The sequence below is a fragment of the Thunnus albacares genome, chromosome 14, assembly GCF_914725855.1.
Source record: "Thunnus albacares chromosome 14, fThuAlb1.1, whole genome shotgun sequence".
Taxonomy (NCBI): domain Eukaryota; kingdom Metazoa; phylum Chordata; class Actinopteri; order Scombriformes; family Scombridae; genus Thunnus; species Thunnus albacares.
Window position 1 is genome coordinate 7828359 of NC_058119.1, and position 16801 is coordinate 7845159.

The 16801-nt window shown below is 37.4% G+C and overlaps 2 protein-coding genes and 1 long non-coding RNA gene across 6 annotated transcripts; 2 read left to right on the forward strand and 1 right to left on the reverse strand.

Annotated features, from left to right (window-relative positions):
• The first annotated feature begins 1389 nt into the window (after positions 1 to 1389).
• tial1 (TIA1 cytotoxic granule-associated RNA binding protein-like 1) lies at positions 1390 to 9584 on the forward strand. Of its 4 annotated transcripts, none has more exons than XM_044371920.1 (12): positions 1399 to 1738; positions 2171 to 2267; positions 2557 to 2655; positions 2794 to 2848; positions 2952 to 3039; positions 4856 to 4931; positions 5217 to 5325; positions 5670 to 5765; positions 5886 to 5970; positions 6199 to 6322; positions 6634 to 6803; positions 6996 to 9584. In XM_044371920.1, exons 1-12 carry the CDS (start codon positions 1710 to 1712, stop codon positions 7117 to 7119), a joined length of 1152 nt encoding a protein of 383 aa, XP_044227855.1. In that variant the 5' UTR covers positions 1399 to 1709; the 3' UTR covers positions 7120 to 9584. The 4 variants fall into 4 exon arrangements, with proteins under 4 accessions (XP_044227858.1, XP_044227855.1, XP_044227856.1 ...); XM_044371921.1 differs by lacking the exon at positions 1399 to 1738 and adding an exon at positions 2043 to 2061; XM_044371922.1 differs by lacking the exons at positions 1399 to 1738; positions 2171 to 2267; positions 2557 to 2655 and adding an exon at positions 4060 to 4129.
• pkd2l1 (polycystic kidney disease 2-like 1) lies at positions 7917 to 16742 on the reverse strand. Its single transcript, XM_044371924.1, has 15 exons — positions 15956 to 16742; positions 15503 to 15616; positions 14087 to 14214; positions 13654 to 13907; positions 13308 to 13532; positions 12984 to 13212; positions 12729 to 12899; positions 12449 to 12630; positions 12238 to 12358; positions 12056 to 12154; positions 11848 to 11969; positions 11638 to 11755; positions 11335 to 11468; positions 11090 to 11231; positions 7917 to 10738 (listed from the first exon to the last, which is right to left on the reverse strand). Exons 1-15 carry the CDS (start codon positions 16233 to 16235, stop codon positions 10619 to 10621), a joined length of 2439 nt encoding a protein of 812 aa, XP_044227859.1. The 5' UTR covers positions 16236 to 16742; the 3' UTR covers positions 7917 to 10618.
• On the forward strand, positions 10654 to 12525 carry LOC122996464. The gene is made up of 3 exons (XR_006406978.1): positions 10654 to 10749; positions 11137 to 11250; positions 11689 to 12525. It is a non-coding gene; the product is annotated as an uncharacterized LOC122996464 (long non-coding RNA).
• Positions 16743 to 16801: the final 59 nt, after the last annotated feature.

Here is a 16801-nt window from a genome sequence, read left to right on the forward strand (position 1 = left end):
GAATTAATAAGACCTGTATTACATAGCCCGTGGAGCCAATTCATGTGATGATTGTAAAAATCTGCTTCATAAATATTTTCCAATATATTATAGGGATTATATAGTGACAGTAAAGCTTATAGGAGATACAAATGAATCCAAAAATAGCCTAATGCATACTGTAGACGTTCTCTTGAACCCAAATGTGTGCATGCATGCAAATTTCTTATTGTGATTCTTTTTTTTTTTTGCTTGGGTGAAAAATTCCAGTCATAATTCACACTACCAAATGATTATCTGATTCTTCCAGTGATGAGGTTGATGTTTCCAGAGTATTTCAAGACATCTTTCCAAATATTTCATGACATGTTTCCAGAATATTTCATGACATCTTTCCAAATATTTCATGACATGTTTCCAGAATATTTCATGACATATTTCCACAACTGAGGAGTATGTCTGACTTCTGCAAGCTTCAGCAACCAACAGGAATTTCAATAACACTGATATGTGTTTGGTAACCACCCACCACCATGCCCTCCCTGGACCCTTCTCTAAGGTGGCTTGTAATGAAGTGGAGACCTCAGTGTTATTACTCAACACAAATTGGAACCACAGAGATGTGAGGAGAGACTGAAGATAAACTTTCAGTATCTTTGGTGGAGATTTTCTGGATAATTTAATAAGGACAGTGGACAAATTATACTTATTGACCTTTTAATAATAATGACTAACTCATTAAAGCCAGTATGTGAGAAGATTTCAAAAATTCCTTTTGGTTTCCCACTGTTAGTATCAAAAAAAGTATTCCCATTGGTATGCCAGCAAGTAATTTTTTCAGCAGTCTTATATTATTCAGCTACATTTTTTCACGTAAGTTTATACTTTTATATTGTCTACTATGTGTATGGGCTGTTCCTATATGTATTTATCCCCTTTTATTATTACTGTTGCTCTATATTGACAATAATAATTGCTGTATTTTTGCCTTTAGTTGACGGTATGACGGTCGAAAGTGACGTGACAGTTTAGGCGTACTTTGAAAAATAAACAATAAATAAATAGCCTACTTTTTAATGTATGTATTGATTAAATTAATTTCTTTATTTTTGTGTAAATAAACTGTTTATGCAGTGTAAAACAATCGTTCTTAATTTGACTGGTTGTCCTTTTCATACAGTAGTACAGTAGTACCTTTTGTACAGTTAGAATAACACAGCTATAAAAGATCATTTGTTAATCAAAATATGAATGTGATATTCAAAACGTGCCCACACTGAAACCTTTCCGCCCCCTGAGCTCATCGTATTCCAGAAAGGTCCCCACTGCCGTGAACCACCGACCAGCGGTTACTAAAACAAGCGAACCCTTCCAGTACACTTCAAAAACAAGTCTTTGCCTAATGTGATAAATATAAGTACTGTACGTGTTCACTGTGTGGGATTTTTTTTAAAAGTTAATAATCAACGAATTGCCTCGAGAAACATAGATATCTTTAAGAATATAATTTTCCACTGTTGAAATCGTAAAAAAAAAACAACGGCTTTTTATTACTTTACTCTGACGTCACCGGGGCACTTCGCACGCGTGACGTTTATTCTGGCGTCCCGGTTAGCTAGCTTCAAGGCTAGTTAGCTACTTGTTGGAGCAGCTTATACCGGAGTCGATTAACGTTACCTAACTAGCAATTAGCTAACGTTTTCTCCCCCTGGTGACTGCCCGCAGCGACCATGGACGACGAAACCCACCCCAAAACCCTGTAAGTAACATTAAGTATATAATAACCCTGGGTAATGGTAGCTTAACCGGTGGCTAACTTAGCTACCCGCTGTCTTCACAAACCCGGTGATTACGCTACTGTGTCGTTAACTAGCCAGACAACAACACTGACGCGGGATTAGTTAACATGAGGTTAACTGTAAGCAATAAAAAAAATAAAAAACATTCTTATTTAATATATTTATGTAGTTAATCTACTGTCTAACGTAGGCCGGCTTGTAAGTCATTTAAGTTAATGTAAACAACGTCACACGAATAACCCACCATCACTACACGATAATGGCCGAAATAACCTGTCTGTAGGTCAGTTTTTTTCAGAATAAATATTACTATCTATACAACCCCATCGTTATCAGGAGGATACTGTTAAGAGCGCTCATTAAATTAACCTCATTTCCTCATTCCCTGCCAGGTATGTGGGAAACCTTTCCAGGGATGTCACAGAAATTTTGATTCTGCAACTCTTCACCCAGATAGGGCCTTGCAAAAGTTGTAAAATGATAACAGAGGTAAGCAGCAGAAGATTGTTTTGTTGTGTCTTCCTGTATATCTTTTACTTTTTCTTTGCAGGTCCTCTGCACCTGTCGTTCACATCTGGATGGAGTGACGTCCCCACTTTCCACCAAAAAAAGTTACCAAGATTTCATGTATTATACTGTTGGAAAAGTGTGAATACAGTGATACAGTGAAAATTTCAGTGAAAATAGACAACTGTTTTCAGTTGCAGTTGTCTACAATATAATGGAGGAAAACTGAAATAATCTTTTGTACTTTTGCATTTGACCTTGTCTCTTGCAGCACACAAGCAACGACCCCTATTGCTTTGTGGAGTTCTTTGAACACAGAGATGCTGCTGCAGCCCTTGCAGCCATGAATGGAAGGAAGATATTAGGAAAGGTAGGATCATTATTCTGGTCTAAAGTAATAGCCATGTTAGACAGTTCATCTGTTGTCTGAACTACACTGTGATCCATGTTTCTTGTGTAGAAAATGAGTGATGTCTGGCAGAATTTTAAATGAACTTTCTGCTTTCAGGAGGTCAAAGTAAATTGGGCCACTACTCCAAGCAGCCAGAAGAAAGACACATCTAGTAAGTCTCCACTTATTGATCTTCTAATCTGCTGTAATCAAAGTTTACCAGAGAATAGTAAATGGTTTCCCTCCTTTGTTTGTTTGTTTTTGTTTCATTGTAGATCACTTCCATGTTTTTGTGGGTGATTTGAGCCCTGAGATTACCACTGAGGATGTCAAGGCTGCATTTGCACCTTTTGGGAAAATCTCGTAAGTTTTTGCTTTAAAGGTTATTTCTTATTATGTTCAATACAATAATTTCAATGCTACAGTGCAAGCATATTGTTTTCTCTAAAGTTGGATAACATTAAGGTACTTCTTAATAATCTCCTGTAAGTTTATGTTCTTAAACAACCGTCTATGGCCATGTTTACATGCATGCAACATGGGTATTGACTTGACTCCCCAAAATGTAATAATAAGATTTCAAATATAACGTACCAAAAAAGAAACAAGAGTGAATATTGAGAAAGCAGACTCATCATCTGCAACAAATGCCTTCAAAAAAACCAGGCCTAGACTACTGAGCATCTGTATGGATGGATGTTATTTATCTTTTTGATTGTTCAGCACTGCAAATAAGCACTTTATGTACAGCTTCTTCGACAAAATACATTTTCAGGTAAACAGACTGATAGATGTGCAGGATTCAGGAAATTTATGCTTTTTTCACACAGAAGTGAGAATCCAAGTTGTTAATCTTGTGAGGTGCAATATTTTGAAGTAAACAGAGGTGTTTAGTGCTCAGGTGAACAGCTTCATGTTTGGTTCAGCCCGATGTATTCTATGTCATTTTTATATCATAAGAGTACTACAATCATGCATGTAAACATGGTTGATGGACCAACATAATTTTAAGCATCACATGAAAGTAGATCTCAGAATGGACTTAACCTTTTACTATTATATTATTGTACTTAGTTTTTAAAAACATTCTTAGCAGATCGAAACAGCCTAATTCAATTTATTGATTATAACACAATTCCTGTAAGCTATTAAGTGCTTTATTGCAGTTATTCACTTGTGGTTTCTGCATTGTGTCTCTGTTTTTATGTCATAGGGCCAAACATTATGTTAAGTGTCAGTTTTTAGTCCAGTGTTGCTTTTCTTTGCATATTTAGGGTATGGTAAGTAACTTGTATGTCAGCAAAATGTAAGCTTTGTGTATGAACCTTAACAGCTTTTAGTTGTGGGTCTCAGTGAAGTAATAGCACTTTGGTTATTTTACAGAAATGCTCATAGGATTGGACAGGAGCTTGAAGGCTAACAGCAAGGAACTGTGCACTCTGGAGACTCAGATGTAGTTTTTTTTCTCTATTTATTCCATTCTTTCCATATGTCTTTTTTTGTAGATGCTTTGTATTAACGTGATTTAGCTTAGATTAACAAATTCCAATACTCAATGTATTCCTCTAAACCTATGTTTAAATTGTCTCATTTTGATTTTCATAGTATTGTTTGTAGTGCAATGATCCTCTTCCAAAATTTCTGAAAATGTCAATTTCTCAAAATTTGCAGCTCCCCAAACTCCATACTCCATATTGGTGGTAAAGAATTGACCAGGAAAAATAAAGAAATCTGTTAACAGGCCATGTATGCCGTTTAATTCCTTTTTTTCTCTTTGATATTTTCTATATATTTCTATTTGTAGGAAGAGCACCAATTGCAGATTTTAAGAATGCATGGTAATCTATATAATCTGTTCCTTTGTGAATTTAAATCAGTAGCCTATTGTTTTGAAGACTGAACAAGAAGTGGTGCTCTAGTGGCAAGGCTCCATTAATACATCTGAAATTATGTAAAACCAATACTGTAGGCTGCATGTATTTGTACATACTTTTTGTTTTCAAGTGTTGCTTTGAAGTTAATATTACGAGTCAGTGCTCAGTCCAGGGTCATGATAGCTAATGTACATTATTGTAGGACAGTGTAGAGGATTCACAGTTCAGTGTGTTTTGCGTGGTTCCTTTTTAGTTTGAAACATTCAAACTGGAAAGTGCACTGACGTTTTCATGTTTCCCTCCAGTGATGCCCGTGTTGTGAAGGACATGACGACAGGCAAATCAAAGGGGTATGGATTTGTGTCCTTCTACAACAAACTGGTAAGGCTCCAGTGCAAGAACACAGACTGAAGGTTATTTCTATTTTCTGTTTATTATCCTACTTTTAAAGCATTTGCAGTAATTAAAAGTAGAATTAATCGTAGCTAAAACCATAGTCACAACTTAAATCATCTAACATTACATTGTGTCTTGTTAAACATCACCATTTTGAACATTAGTGAGATTACAAACATTAATGTATATTCTGATATTTGATTATGGCAACTAATAAACTTCATTGATTCATATAATTCAGAGGGGTAACTGTTTGATTTGGATTCATAGGATGCAGAGAATGCCATCGTTAACATGGGAGGACAATGGCTTGGAGGACGTCAAATCAGAACCAACTGGGCAACGCGAAAGCCACCAGCTCCGAAGAGTGCTCAGGACAGTAAGTTTTAGTGGCTGGGGCAGGGTGATATTGACAAAATGAGATACCCAGTACCTTGATATTATTAATGTGACAGTATTTTGCCAATTTCAAACTTAGAAGATATTTATGCACATAAAAATTCTGAGATCATTGTCATTAATATGGTTATGATGGTAACATATGCAGAAATGTTCACTGTTAATTTTCATAATTAGGACAGCCAACAAGCACTAGACCAGACTGTATTTTTAGCTCTGATGTATCCCATTACCATAGTTAAGTCACAGCTTTGGCTTGGAATTGATTTTAATCTCAAACCTTGTATATGAAGTTAAGTTTGTTTTGGCTGATGGCTATTTCAGATGGCTCAAAGCAGCTGAGGTTCGACGATGTAGTGACTCAGTCCAGTCCACAGAACTGTACCGTGTACTGTGGAGGGATCCAGTCAGGGCTATCCGGTAAGTGGCCATTGTTACAGTCCTTAGTCACACTGCTGTAGCACAGTCATTGCTTACCATAAGTGTTCCATAAATAGCCAAAGTACTAATCACATATTTTTTTCTGTTTAATTCTTCCAGAACATTTGATGCGACAGACCTTCTCACCGTTTGGTCAGATAATGGAAATCAGAGTTTTCCCAGAGAAAGGATACTCTTTCATCAGGTACTGCTACCATCTATTGCAGCATCTGACCTCTAGGTGTCAACAAAACCACATTGCATAACTCAGTAACATACCAGTCAATATCAGACTCAGGTTCAGTGGCCTTCTCTGTTATATTTGTCACAAGTTCAGTGCTACTATGAGTAAACAGTAAATTGAATATTTTCTGTTCTGTTTAGTTTTCTGTTTAAGAAAATTACATGCTAAGCTGCTGTTTTCTCTTTTAAGGTTTTCCTCCCACGACAGTGCTGCTCATGCCATTGTGTCAGTAAATGGCACAGCTATTGAAGGACACATGGTGAAGTGCTTCTGGGGCAAAGAATCTCCTGACATGGCCAAAAATCCACAGCAGGTAGGGAAATGTCATATCATGGAGGAATAAATGCTCAAGGCCAAGCAGCAGATTTTCATGGTGATCCAGTTATTGGAGTCTTTCCTTTTAACTAAAACAATGAAACTAACAGATTGAAAAACCTCATTATAAATCCAAAGGTATGTTTGCAGAGTCAGAAAATGAAAAACAAATACTAAAATGTTCATTTCAAAATAATAACTTACCTTTTTCTTGCACTGTTTGTAAGGTTATTTGCTCCCAATTGAATGCTGAGGCCATTTTTAATGGGACAGTTAAGACAATTTTTTTTCTCTCTTGGTGTCACACAGGTTGATTATGGTCAGTGGGGGCAGTGGAATCAGCTCTATGGAAATCCACAACAGCAGTACGGGCAGCAGCAGCAGCAGCAGCAGCAGCAGCAGTATGTGACCAATGGATGGCAAGTTCCCTCCTACAGCATGTATGGCCAGACGTGGAACCAGCAAGGATTTGGAGTAGAGTGAGTTTTGCTTTGTTGTATGTATTAATTTAATCCGTAATTCACTTTTTGTATGACTCATTTGTTACAGGTCATTAAATGCTCCCGAATCCTGACAGATGCTCACTTGATGTCTCTTAAACTTTCAAAACACTTTTAAGATGAAACAGAAGGAGCACTTACACTAACCAGATCTTTGTGGCAACTTCACAGGCAGTCCCAGTCACCGGCCTGGGTGGGAAGCTTTGGATCTCCGTCAGCTCAAGCTGCAGCCCCGCCTGGTTCAGTCATGTCTAACCTGGCTAACTTCAGCATGGCGGGCTACCAAACACAGTGAGCTGGCCCTAACTAAGTCAATTACCAAGAGGAGTTTGTCAACACTTTTAGACCACACAGCGCTCTTTCATCTGGACAGCTGCTGTGGTAAAAGAAGGACAGGGGCCATATTCACAAAGCCTTTGTAGCTAATAGTTGCTCCTAAACAGTAATTTTTTAAATGACAATGTTCATTTCACTCAGATTTTTTTAAAAGTTCATTTAATGATAATTCATAGTTCTGTTATAGAAAAGTGCTCTTGGGCTTCTGAAGTAAAGCCAAACCAACTGTCTTTGTCAAAGTAGATGTTACCAGCTTTTTGAATGTTTGACCCTCTGGAAACCTTACGCAGAGAATTCGCAGCGTTAGCATTGGTCACTGACAGCTATCTAACGAATACAGAGATCATTTAATGCCATTCCTCTTATCATCACACATTGAGTAAGTTGACCAATGGGCCAAAACCTGTGTAGTTCCCCTCTCAAATTCAGAGATGGAGCAAAAACATTAAGTGTGAAAATGAACATACATAGAACCAAAACGATTGAGTGTTTCAGTGGAGCTAAAAGCACACGTAGTACAAGCCATCATGTACCTCCAGCATCTCACTGGAATATGACAACCATTCAAGTCCTTGGGAACCTCTAACTTTATAACATTAATATTGAATTATCAAACTATAGCAATATCTGCTCTCAGTTTGCCAATATGTTTATAATGTTTCAACATTTTCAATGGAAAAATTGTTTGTTACAAAATTGTCAAAATGTTTATTTACTTGTCATACTTGAGGCATTTTTCTGTCATTTTATACAATAGATGACAAAACTCAAGTCTTCAAGTATTGATTAAGTTTTGTAATATACGTCTGTTTTTTAAATGGCACACAAAGAAGACAGATGTACAGATCAAGAGGGTATGTATGGTGGGTCACAATGAATTTGTTTTACAAACTGCACTGAGCCACAAAAACCTATTAAACGTTGGTCTGCGCTTGGCTTCAGCCAATAGCTATAAATTCAGTCTCATTTTGATATATTAATGAAAAATGCTTTGTGAATAGAGGCCCTGTGACGGTAGTTTACCTTTCCAGCATATGTGAAACTCATGTTATTTGTATAAGCAACTGTGGCTTTAATAGACATTTAAGCAGGTGGTGGTATCTCTTGGGTAAATTTATGTACAAAGAAAATTTTACCTTCACAGCTCTAAAAAGCAAAAAATATTAGATTTTTTAAATATTGGAGTGATCAGCATGTTCTTTGCAGACTTTTGATGGATTTTAGTTTAGTTGACCTTGATGTAGCCTAGATTGGACTAATTTATAATCCTGTGTTTCATGGCAAAGGAAATGCTACAGGACATGCTCACTGTATAAATAAAATGTTGTAAAAAAGATCTTAATAACCCCCAAACTTTATAAACATAGTTGACTCTGTATGCTGATTCTGGGCTGGTTTCCTAGAGGAATATTAAATCTTAAATATTTCCTTCCTTTTGCCTTCCTCTTGTTAACCTCAATTAATTTATAGTCATTTCTTTCATATGACTGTAAGAGTTTTGCAAAGATCCAGACTTAATTTAGCAAGAAAACTGGCCCCTAATTACATTGCATCACTTTTCAGTCACCCACCTTTGTAAAGACAAATTGTCATGTTAGGCTTCCTATAAAATGCAATTAATTTATCTTATATTTCGTCTATTCCACTTAAAGTGGAAGGTTTTCTAAATATGTCATTAATTTGTCAGGGCAGCAGGCACTGCTTTTGCCCCTCAGCACATTCTGAGTTTATTTACCATATATCACAGGCAAATAATTTAAAAATCACAGACAAATTGTGACAAAGAATTCATAAAGACGTCCTGCCATTTGGATTTAATTTTCATATGTGCCATTTTGTACAGTGTAACTTGTTAACTTCACTTTCCTTCACTTTCCTGTTCTTGGTGTACTAGCTAACAAACCTGATAATGTAATTTTTTGGTTTGTTTAGAGCTAGGGGGACTTAATGTAACAAAACAGGGTCGTGTTGGCTGAGTGTGTAAATATAAACATTGATCACAAACCTTCATGAAAGAAATAATGTACATACTGTAGGTAGAATGTTATGAAATTAAATACCATCCTTAAATTTCAGCAATATGATTTATGAATAAGCCTTAATTGATGTGTCAGTAAATTCAAACTTTATTTACAGAGGCTCCATCGCAAATCTAAATTCTCTTCCATTGTGGATTTTCCCATTAATAAGTCTGTGTGCCATTTTCAGGAAGTAGCAGGAAGCAGGTGATGTTTCAGCTTGAACTGCACGCTTTTGACATGTAATATATTTGTTGCTTAAAATATTGAATGTAATGGCAATTTGCTTTTATGACAATAATGCATATAAGTTGAACAACAGAAGTGATGTTTAATAAAGGATGAAATCCATTTTCCATTTAAACGGAAAACTCAGTCACTTCAAATAAAGAAACATTTGAACCTGGTCATTCAGTATATTTATTAGACACTAATAATTTGTGCTGTTTGCCTCACACAGAAACTCTGACAGAAAAACATACATTCAATGTAAATTATGTCTTTTCAGTTGTTCTACTAGACATAGTAAATTACATTTTAACAGTTATGGAACTGAGGTTCTAAATTTTGTACAATCTGAATGTAAAATGCAAATACTAGACAGCATGTACTTTCCATACATTTGCTCAAAATTCGTCCCCTCCTTTTTGTTTGCAGTTATGTTGAGAAATATAAAACCACACCTGCACCGTGGCTACGGACACTTAATTCTTCACAAGTTTGCTGTTACAACATTAATTGTTTGCAGCTTAGGAAGTGGACCGAGGTGATGAATAATTTTTGAACTATATATTGCATATAAAATCTATTTGAGAATTATTTTGTGGATTTATTTCACCAAACTGTGCAAACAAGTTGATAATTTTTGAGCAAGTGTAATAAACTTGAACAATTCATAAACATTAAACGACTAAAGCAAAGCAAGCATTGACTTAGTCAGATGTTACGTGGCATATGTACTGTCTAATAATGAATTATATTGCACAATTTTAATGTTCTAACTTACTGTTCAAATATATTACACAACACTAATAATATGTAGATGTACATTCAAGTCTTCTCTACAACATAGTACATTGTAGTCTTATATATATATCTGTGCTTAAACTTTAACCAGTTTATTGTCTTAGCTCTAGTGCAGATGTCTATCAAGCAATCTCAAAAACATCTTTATACACTATCTACATATTTCCATGAAATGTGAGTAACTGTAATTTAAAAGGAGTTTTAAGTGTTGAATATTGCCATGTTTAAATCAAACTATCAATGTTTTTTGTTGTTGATCTGACCGTCATAACAGTTTAAAACCTGAAGAATCTTTTTATCAAACAGACGTTCCTGAAATGTCGTTAAACACAAAGTATTATTTGGTGAATGTACCAGTTATCCTCGTGTCAGCTGACTTCCACATAACTCATGATTCTGTTTCTCAGAGTTTAATCACATATGACAGTCGAATGTGGAGTTGGTACGAACGGTTGGTCTCCGTGAAGACATCTCAGCCTTTGTTCCTCTGTCCACACACAGCAGGACACTCCCATCTGAGGCAGTTTCATCAGTCTGGATAGGGGGTAATTGAAAATTAAACATTTTGTATTTATAAGAACAAAACTTAGACATACAAGTCTAGTCTAACTTGCTGGAATACTTGTGTATATACTGAATGTACAAAATATCAGAGACCTTTTCCTGATGTTATATTTATTCCCCTTTGGCATTACCCACAACACATTTGTTACATAGCATCAATATACTTTTTGGTGTACTTCATGAAAACCAAGAATCCCTAATATTTGTACATTGAGGGCGATGTGTTCTAGACCCTTGGCTTCTCATTAAAAGATCATTTGATGCATACAACTACTGATTTCTCTAGGTGTAGAAATATCTGCAACCTATTTTTCTACTCACATCATTTTTGGTCACAGATAGTTTCCCTGCTGTTTTGTTCCCTTTAGTTTTGTCTTGTAATCCCAGTTTCTCCATAATCAACTCAATCCTGGATGTGATGCCTGCCACAGAGCTTTCAAGGTGGAGAACCTGCCTGGTCAGTCTTTCATGGAAAGAGAGAGGTAATTCAGATTTTGCTTAACGTCCATTGCGATTGTCTGAAATTCTTATTTAAAGAACAAAACAGGTACTTCAAGACATTAGACCTTAGAAACTGTTCCCGATCCACAGAGGTTTGACTAGAGTGGTTCCTCTGATCATTTACGGTCACGGGAGGCTTCTCCAGTAAATCTTTCCCATAATTCATTCCAAGATTGTTGAGTTCGGCACAAAGAGCATCCTGAGGAAAATGATAACAATAACAAAACACAGATTGTTTGAATTGATCTCTATAAACGTTTGCTTTATCGATTGTTAAGCTAAAGAAGAAGAAAGTAAAACAATATGAAAATGACATGAAGTTGCCATGTTGATCTTGTAAATCAAGTCACAGCATGTCGACTACAAACCCTCTTTTCTTCCAGCTCTGTTTTCATCCTCTCTTGTTCGTCTTCGTCTAGAATTTGGTTCCCATCACGATCAAACCGTGAGAAAGCTGCTGAAATTTCATGATCAGCATGTCCCATCCTACAAGATCATCAGAGTGGTGAAGGATATTTTTTATGCTTTGTGTTGGAATAAGTTGGTATAACAATCTTTTTGATATTTTTGTCACTTACTCCTTCAGAGTTTCTCTGAAGTCCTTGAATTCAATTTCTCCAGATCCAGACCGTAGAGCCTTCTGAACGTCTGATATTTTCTCATTTTTAAGTTTCAACTTCATGAATGTCTTCATGTAACTCTGAATTACAAGAAAAGATTATGCAACACTTATGAAACTGTTTTAGTATTTTAGACAATATGTAAACACAATGGGATTTCTGTTACCTGTTTGATGATGTCAGTAATCTGCAGCTCATCTTTTTGGGATGAGAGCTCCTCCTTAACCTCAGAATATGTGTCATTTATGATGGCCAAAAACATGTTCTGAAGAACAAATGCATGAAAAGGTAAAAAGAATGCTTATCTTTTTCTTTTTATAATATGTCTTGTGTAGCAGAACAACTTACCAGTAGAACAAAGAAAACAAAGAACACATAGGTGACAAAATAGATTGGCCCAAGAACTCTGTTTGCACGGTCGATGGCATCATAATCAAAGTCTCCAAGAATAATCCTGAACTGTGTGAAACTGCAGGAAGGAAAAAGAAAAATGATTAAGTAGTTGATGCTTAATCCTTTTTAAGTCTTTGCTGTCGCTGCTACTTTGGACACCTCTTACATGCACTTGACGAAGGTGCTGAAGGAGTCAACCTCTGTCCCAAAGAGTAAATATCCGAGCTGAGCGTAGGCAAAGAACACGATGAAGAACATGACGGCAAATCCCAAGATATCTTTAGCACATCGACCCAGTGTGGAGGACAGCTGAGTCATAGTCTTATTAAAACTGATGTACTTGAAAACCTAGAGGGACAAGAAGAAAACACACAAAAGTCTTTGGAGATGACGCCACAGCCAGATAATGTTCCTACGTAATGTTTGAGAGTGGAAGATGGCCTTACCTTGATCCATGCAAAGAACAAGTTCACTGCATTCATGTTGTTGTATTGTGTTTGCCAGAATGCCAGAAATTCAAAATCAGCATAGATGCTAGGTTGTTCTAGCAGTTTGCCAAGCAAATTGTCCACTTTGACAGTACGGAAAATGTTGAATATGATGGCAACAATGGCAAGCTGGAAAGGATAACAATGTTACTTCTTCGAGGCCTATCAGAGGAAAGGACATGTTTGAATAAAATAACAAATACATTATCTTACCATTATGACCACAATATCCAGTATATTCCAGATGCTTTTAAAGTAGGCGAACTTGTGTATTCGCAGCTCAAGAATCTCCTCCACAACATAATAGAGGATGAATAAACAGAAAACCATTTCGCAGCCGAGGATGAAGTAATCCCAGTAGGTGATATAGCGAATCAATCTGACTGTTCGTATCTGGTAGGAGGGGATTGCTCCGCCAGTTGCAGGGAATTCAACTACCAACCTACAAGAAATGGATAAAGCTTTGGTCAACCACAAAAATGGTCACCAACCAATGGGTATTGAGTGCAAAAGCTGCTATTGTCAGCTTCTCTTTACCTGATGACACAGAACATGTTGATGTTTGCGTTGTAAGTGGAGAAGTCAATGAAGACTGCTCTGGTTCCTCGGTCGAGCCAAAGGTTGTCCACCAGTTCTGTCAGTTTGATGGAGCTCTCCTCTTTGGTTTGACTCAGGTCCTGATAGTATCCTGCTCCACTGTAGGTGGTCAGCAAGCCCCAGTGAGAGGAACCCTTGATGTCTTTCTCTGTGTGGTAGGTCCAGCTGCAGAGGAACAAGACAGCACAAACAGCTCAAGAAAAAGCTTTAATGCTAAAGTCTTGCAATTCTTGTATCCAACAGCACACCCAAAGTAACCCTGCAATGAAAATAGTGAGCCACTCACGCAGTGCCATTGATGAGACCAAAGCTGAGATCATCTTCCTTCTTCTCATTGTAGACATCGAAACATCCTGTGATCTCATCTTGGAAGTCTTTGTGGACCTTGCAGGAGTTGTTCTTGATCTTGATCTGCCTCATCCTGGGGACTCCCAGCAGCATGTTCTCATAGTAGATGAAGGACTGGTCTCCACTGTTCAGGGACTGGTTATTGTACCACTTAGTCCAGTAGAGGCCGTTCAGTAATGGTCCCTGGGCATACTGTTCATGTAAAAAGAGGGTGGATGCAGTTTCAGTTGCACACAGAAGACAGTTTGTATTAGTGTATGATGCAAGTTTAGTTGTCTGCCATTATCACACACTCTCTTCATATTGAATTTTTTCTCAGTGATTTGTCACTGTGGTGACCATGGAGGAAATGAATATGTAGGAAAACTCACACTCCAGAAGTCAGCCATGGTGCCGATGGACTGAAACCTAACCCCATTTTCACCGGCTGTATTCACAAACAGGTCCGTCATGGCTTTAGTGTAATAGTAGGTGCTTGAGCTGGTCATACCGTATGTCACTGAAAGACAACGTAATCACATTGTTAACGCCCAGTTGTTGATTCCTATCTGGCTTTGCTCAGGCTCAGCTCTAAATGTTGCTCCATTCAACGGTCTGAAGATAAGACAACTCAGAAGCAGACATGCAAGGCCTCAGTGAAGATTTGTTGTGCGGCTTTGTTTATACCGCAGCAGTCAAATGGATCCAGATTAGAGGCTGTAATTTGTTTGAAGAGAGAGCACGCTGGCCTGATGCAAATAGCCTCTTCAAACAATGTAAATCTAACCCAGACAAAGCAACAATGGACGAGGCCAAATGCTCTTATCGCTACAAGGCAAGAAAGCAGTGCTCATGTCCCTTTCAATCCTAATGCTCAGCTGGACAATGGCTTTCAGGCAGAGGGATGGGGAGGGCATTTGTGGTAGGCATTAAAGCAGAGGGAAGCTTTTGATGGTAAATCAACAGTCCAGAGTGCTCTTTACAGTAACATCCTCCCAAATATACATGGTGAGCACTTCAACAAATCATTAGCATTGCTAAAAACAAAAAGTATTGTAAAATGTATATTGAGATATACAAACGTAGACATTAAGTGCACAAATACAGACACAGTCAACAAAGATATATGATTCACTTGTACTGAAAATACGTTGTATTGCAATTTGTCAAACCCAGACACACTGTTGAATTCTCTTTATCTCCTGTGACACATCATGGATCATTTATGTAGAGCTGCAACAATTAGTCAATGAATCAATTAGTCATTTGATATAGAATTCATCAGAAACTATTTTGATAATCAAATAATCATTATTTTAAGCAAGAAGGCCAAAAAATTAGCTGGTTTTGGCCTCTTAAATGTGATGATTTATTGCTTTTCTGTGTCATACATGATAATAAACTGAATATTTTTGGGTTTTGGACCGTCATCATCTGAAGACTCACCCCTGACTCTGGGAAATTATACTGGTCATTTTTCACTTTTTTTGTTGACCAAACGAATCAAGAAAATAATCAGCAGATTAATCGATAATGAAAATCATTGTTATTTGCAGTTCTACATGTATGTATCAAAAGCGGTAATTTTCATGCTTTCATGTAAATTAAATCCAAGTATTTAAGCAGGTGTAAAATTAAATTTAACTCAAGTTTCACAACTTTCTTTAAATAATTAAGAATTAATTGCAAATGCTGTTTCACCCCGGTACTTAACATTTTTGACTTGAATTTTGAAACTACTGCAAGTGTCAGGAATAGACATATTGCAAATTCACAAAATTTTTGAATGGTAAGATTTGAATACTTACAGAGACATATATCCACCAGGAACACCAGATAGACCAGTAACTCCCGTAGCGTGGTTCGGACAAACAGTTCTCTGTTGTTTGAGGTGTTTTCAGTCAATGTTGTACCCCACAAGCCTACAGAAAATGAGCTTAAGTTACCATTGATGTCATTATGACACAAAATTATTTATCAAGCTGAAACTGTGTTTTTTAAGACCTATCATGCATATTGACTTTAATCCTTGGTATTCAGAAAGCAGCTGATGCTCCGTTGAAGGCCTACTTTGTTTAGCCAACAAAATAACTGACAAGAATTTAAGGTTAAAAAAGGATATTGAGAGAGATTAATTGGTTTTACAGGCTGACTGAACCAGTACCAAAGAAAGTCTTCATTATTCATTCATCACTTGGCAAGGTGTGATCCATACTCAACTTATATTCAAAGCAGAAATACTCAGTACAATGGTTTCTTACCTTTGATAAAAGAGCAGCAGCCTCTGCGTTTCTTCACCAGGCTTTGGTCAGCAGACTCTGGTTCCTCTGGTAATGGGCTGGGGGTGTCCAGTTTGTACATGCTGTCCATGGAGCCCTGGAAGAGGGGCTGTGGGTTGTAGATGGTGCTGACAGCTCGGGGCAGGGGTGGAGGGGAGGCACAGTAGCCCTGGTTCACCCAGGCCCCGTTGCCCATGGCGTCCAATTCACACTCCACCTGCCCAGTCAGGTGGCTGTCGGCCCGGTTGTTCAGGCATTTCATGATGCGAGGCACCTGTGTTTCTCTGTATGGGCTGCTGGTGTTCAGGATCAGGGAGGAAAGTGAAGCAGAGCAGTGTAGGCAGCTTTTGAACACCTGCTGGCGAGATGATTATAAAAAGAGTGGATGACATAAGCTTTGTTGAGGGAGGAGCTGCTGGTCCTCTACTGGAGCCTTTGTAGTCTTGAGATTTAGACCCAGTTAAAACACACTGAGGTGATAACATGGTAGGGGTGGTACTAACACAACATTGACATACTTGTGTGCTGTTTTTAATGGCTGGCTTATGTGTGCATGGATACTTCATGGTATACCCACATACTCAAAAAACAAATGTAACCTTACTTTGGTCGGTGGTGCACTTTCAATTTAACGCCTTAACCAGTAAGAGCTAGTTTCTCTTCCCAAGCCTGTTTCACATTCAGGGATGTTTTTTCTCATTTGATTGTACTTTCAGTTACCAGGTGCCTCTAATCAAGTAATAACTTTAATGCTAGCAATAGACAACATGTTCGGTAAAATGAAAACGCATCACTAGAAAACCATGCATGTAAAAAATCTTCATTCTT

Bases quoted from the DNA above. Each gene is read 5' to 3' on its own strand.
- tial1 (XM_044371920.1), top strand. From the start codon at position 1,710: ATGGACGACGAAACCCACCCCAAAACCCT. The intron at 3,040-4,855 runs GTAAGTTTTTGC...GTTTCCCTCCAG, and splicing joins GCACCTTTTGGGAAAATCTC to TGATGCCCGTGTTGTGAAGG. The intron at 5,971-6,198 runs GTACTGCTACCA...TTCTCTTTTAAG, and splicing joins AAAGGATACTCTTTCATCAG to GTTTTCCTCCCACGACAGTG.
- pkd2l1 (XM_044371924.1), bottom strand. From the start codon at position 16,235: ATGAAATGCCTGAACAACCGGGCCGACAGCCACCTGACTGGGCAGGTG. The intron at 12,359-12,448 runs GTAAGAGGTGTC...TCCTTCCTGCAG, and splicing joins AGCACCTTCGTCAAGTGCAT to TTTCACACAGTTCAGGATTA. The intron at 11,232-11,334 runs GTCTAATGTCTT...TTTCCATGAAAG, and splicing joins GATCGGGAACAGTTTCTAAG to ACTGACCAGGCAGGTTCTCC.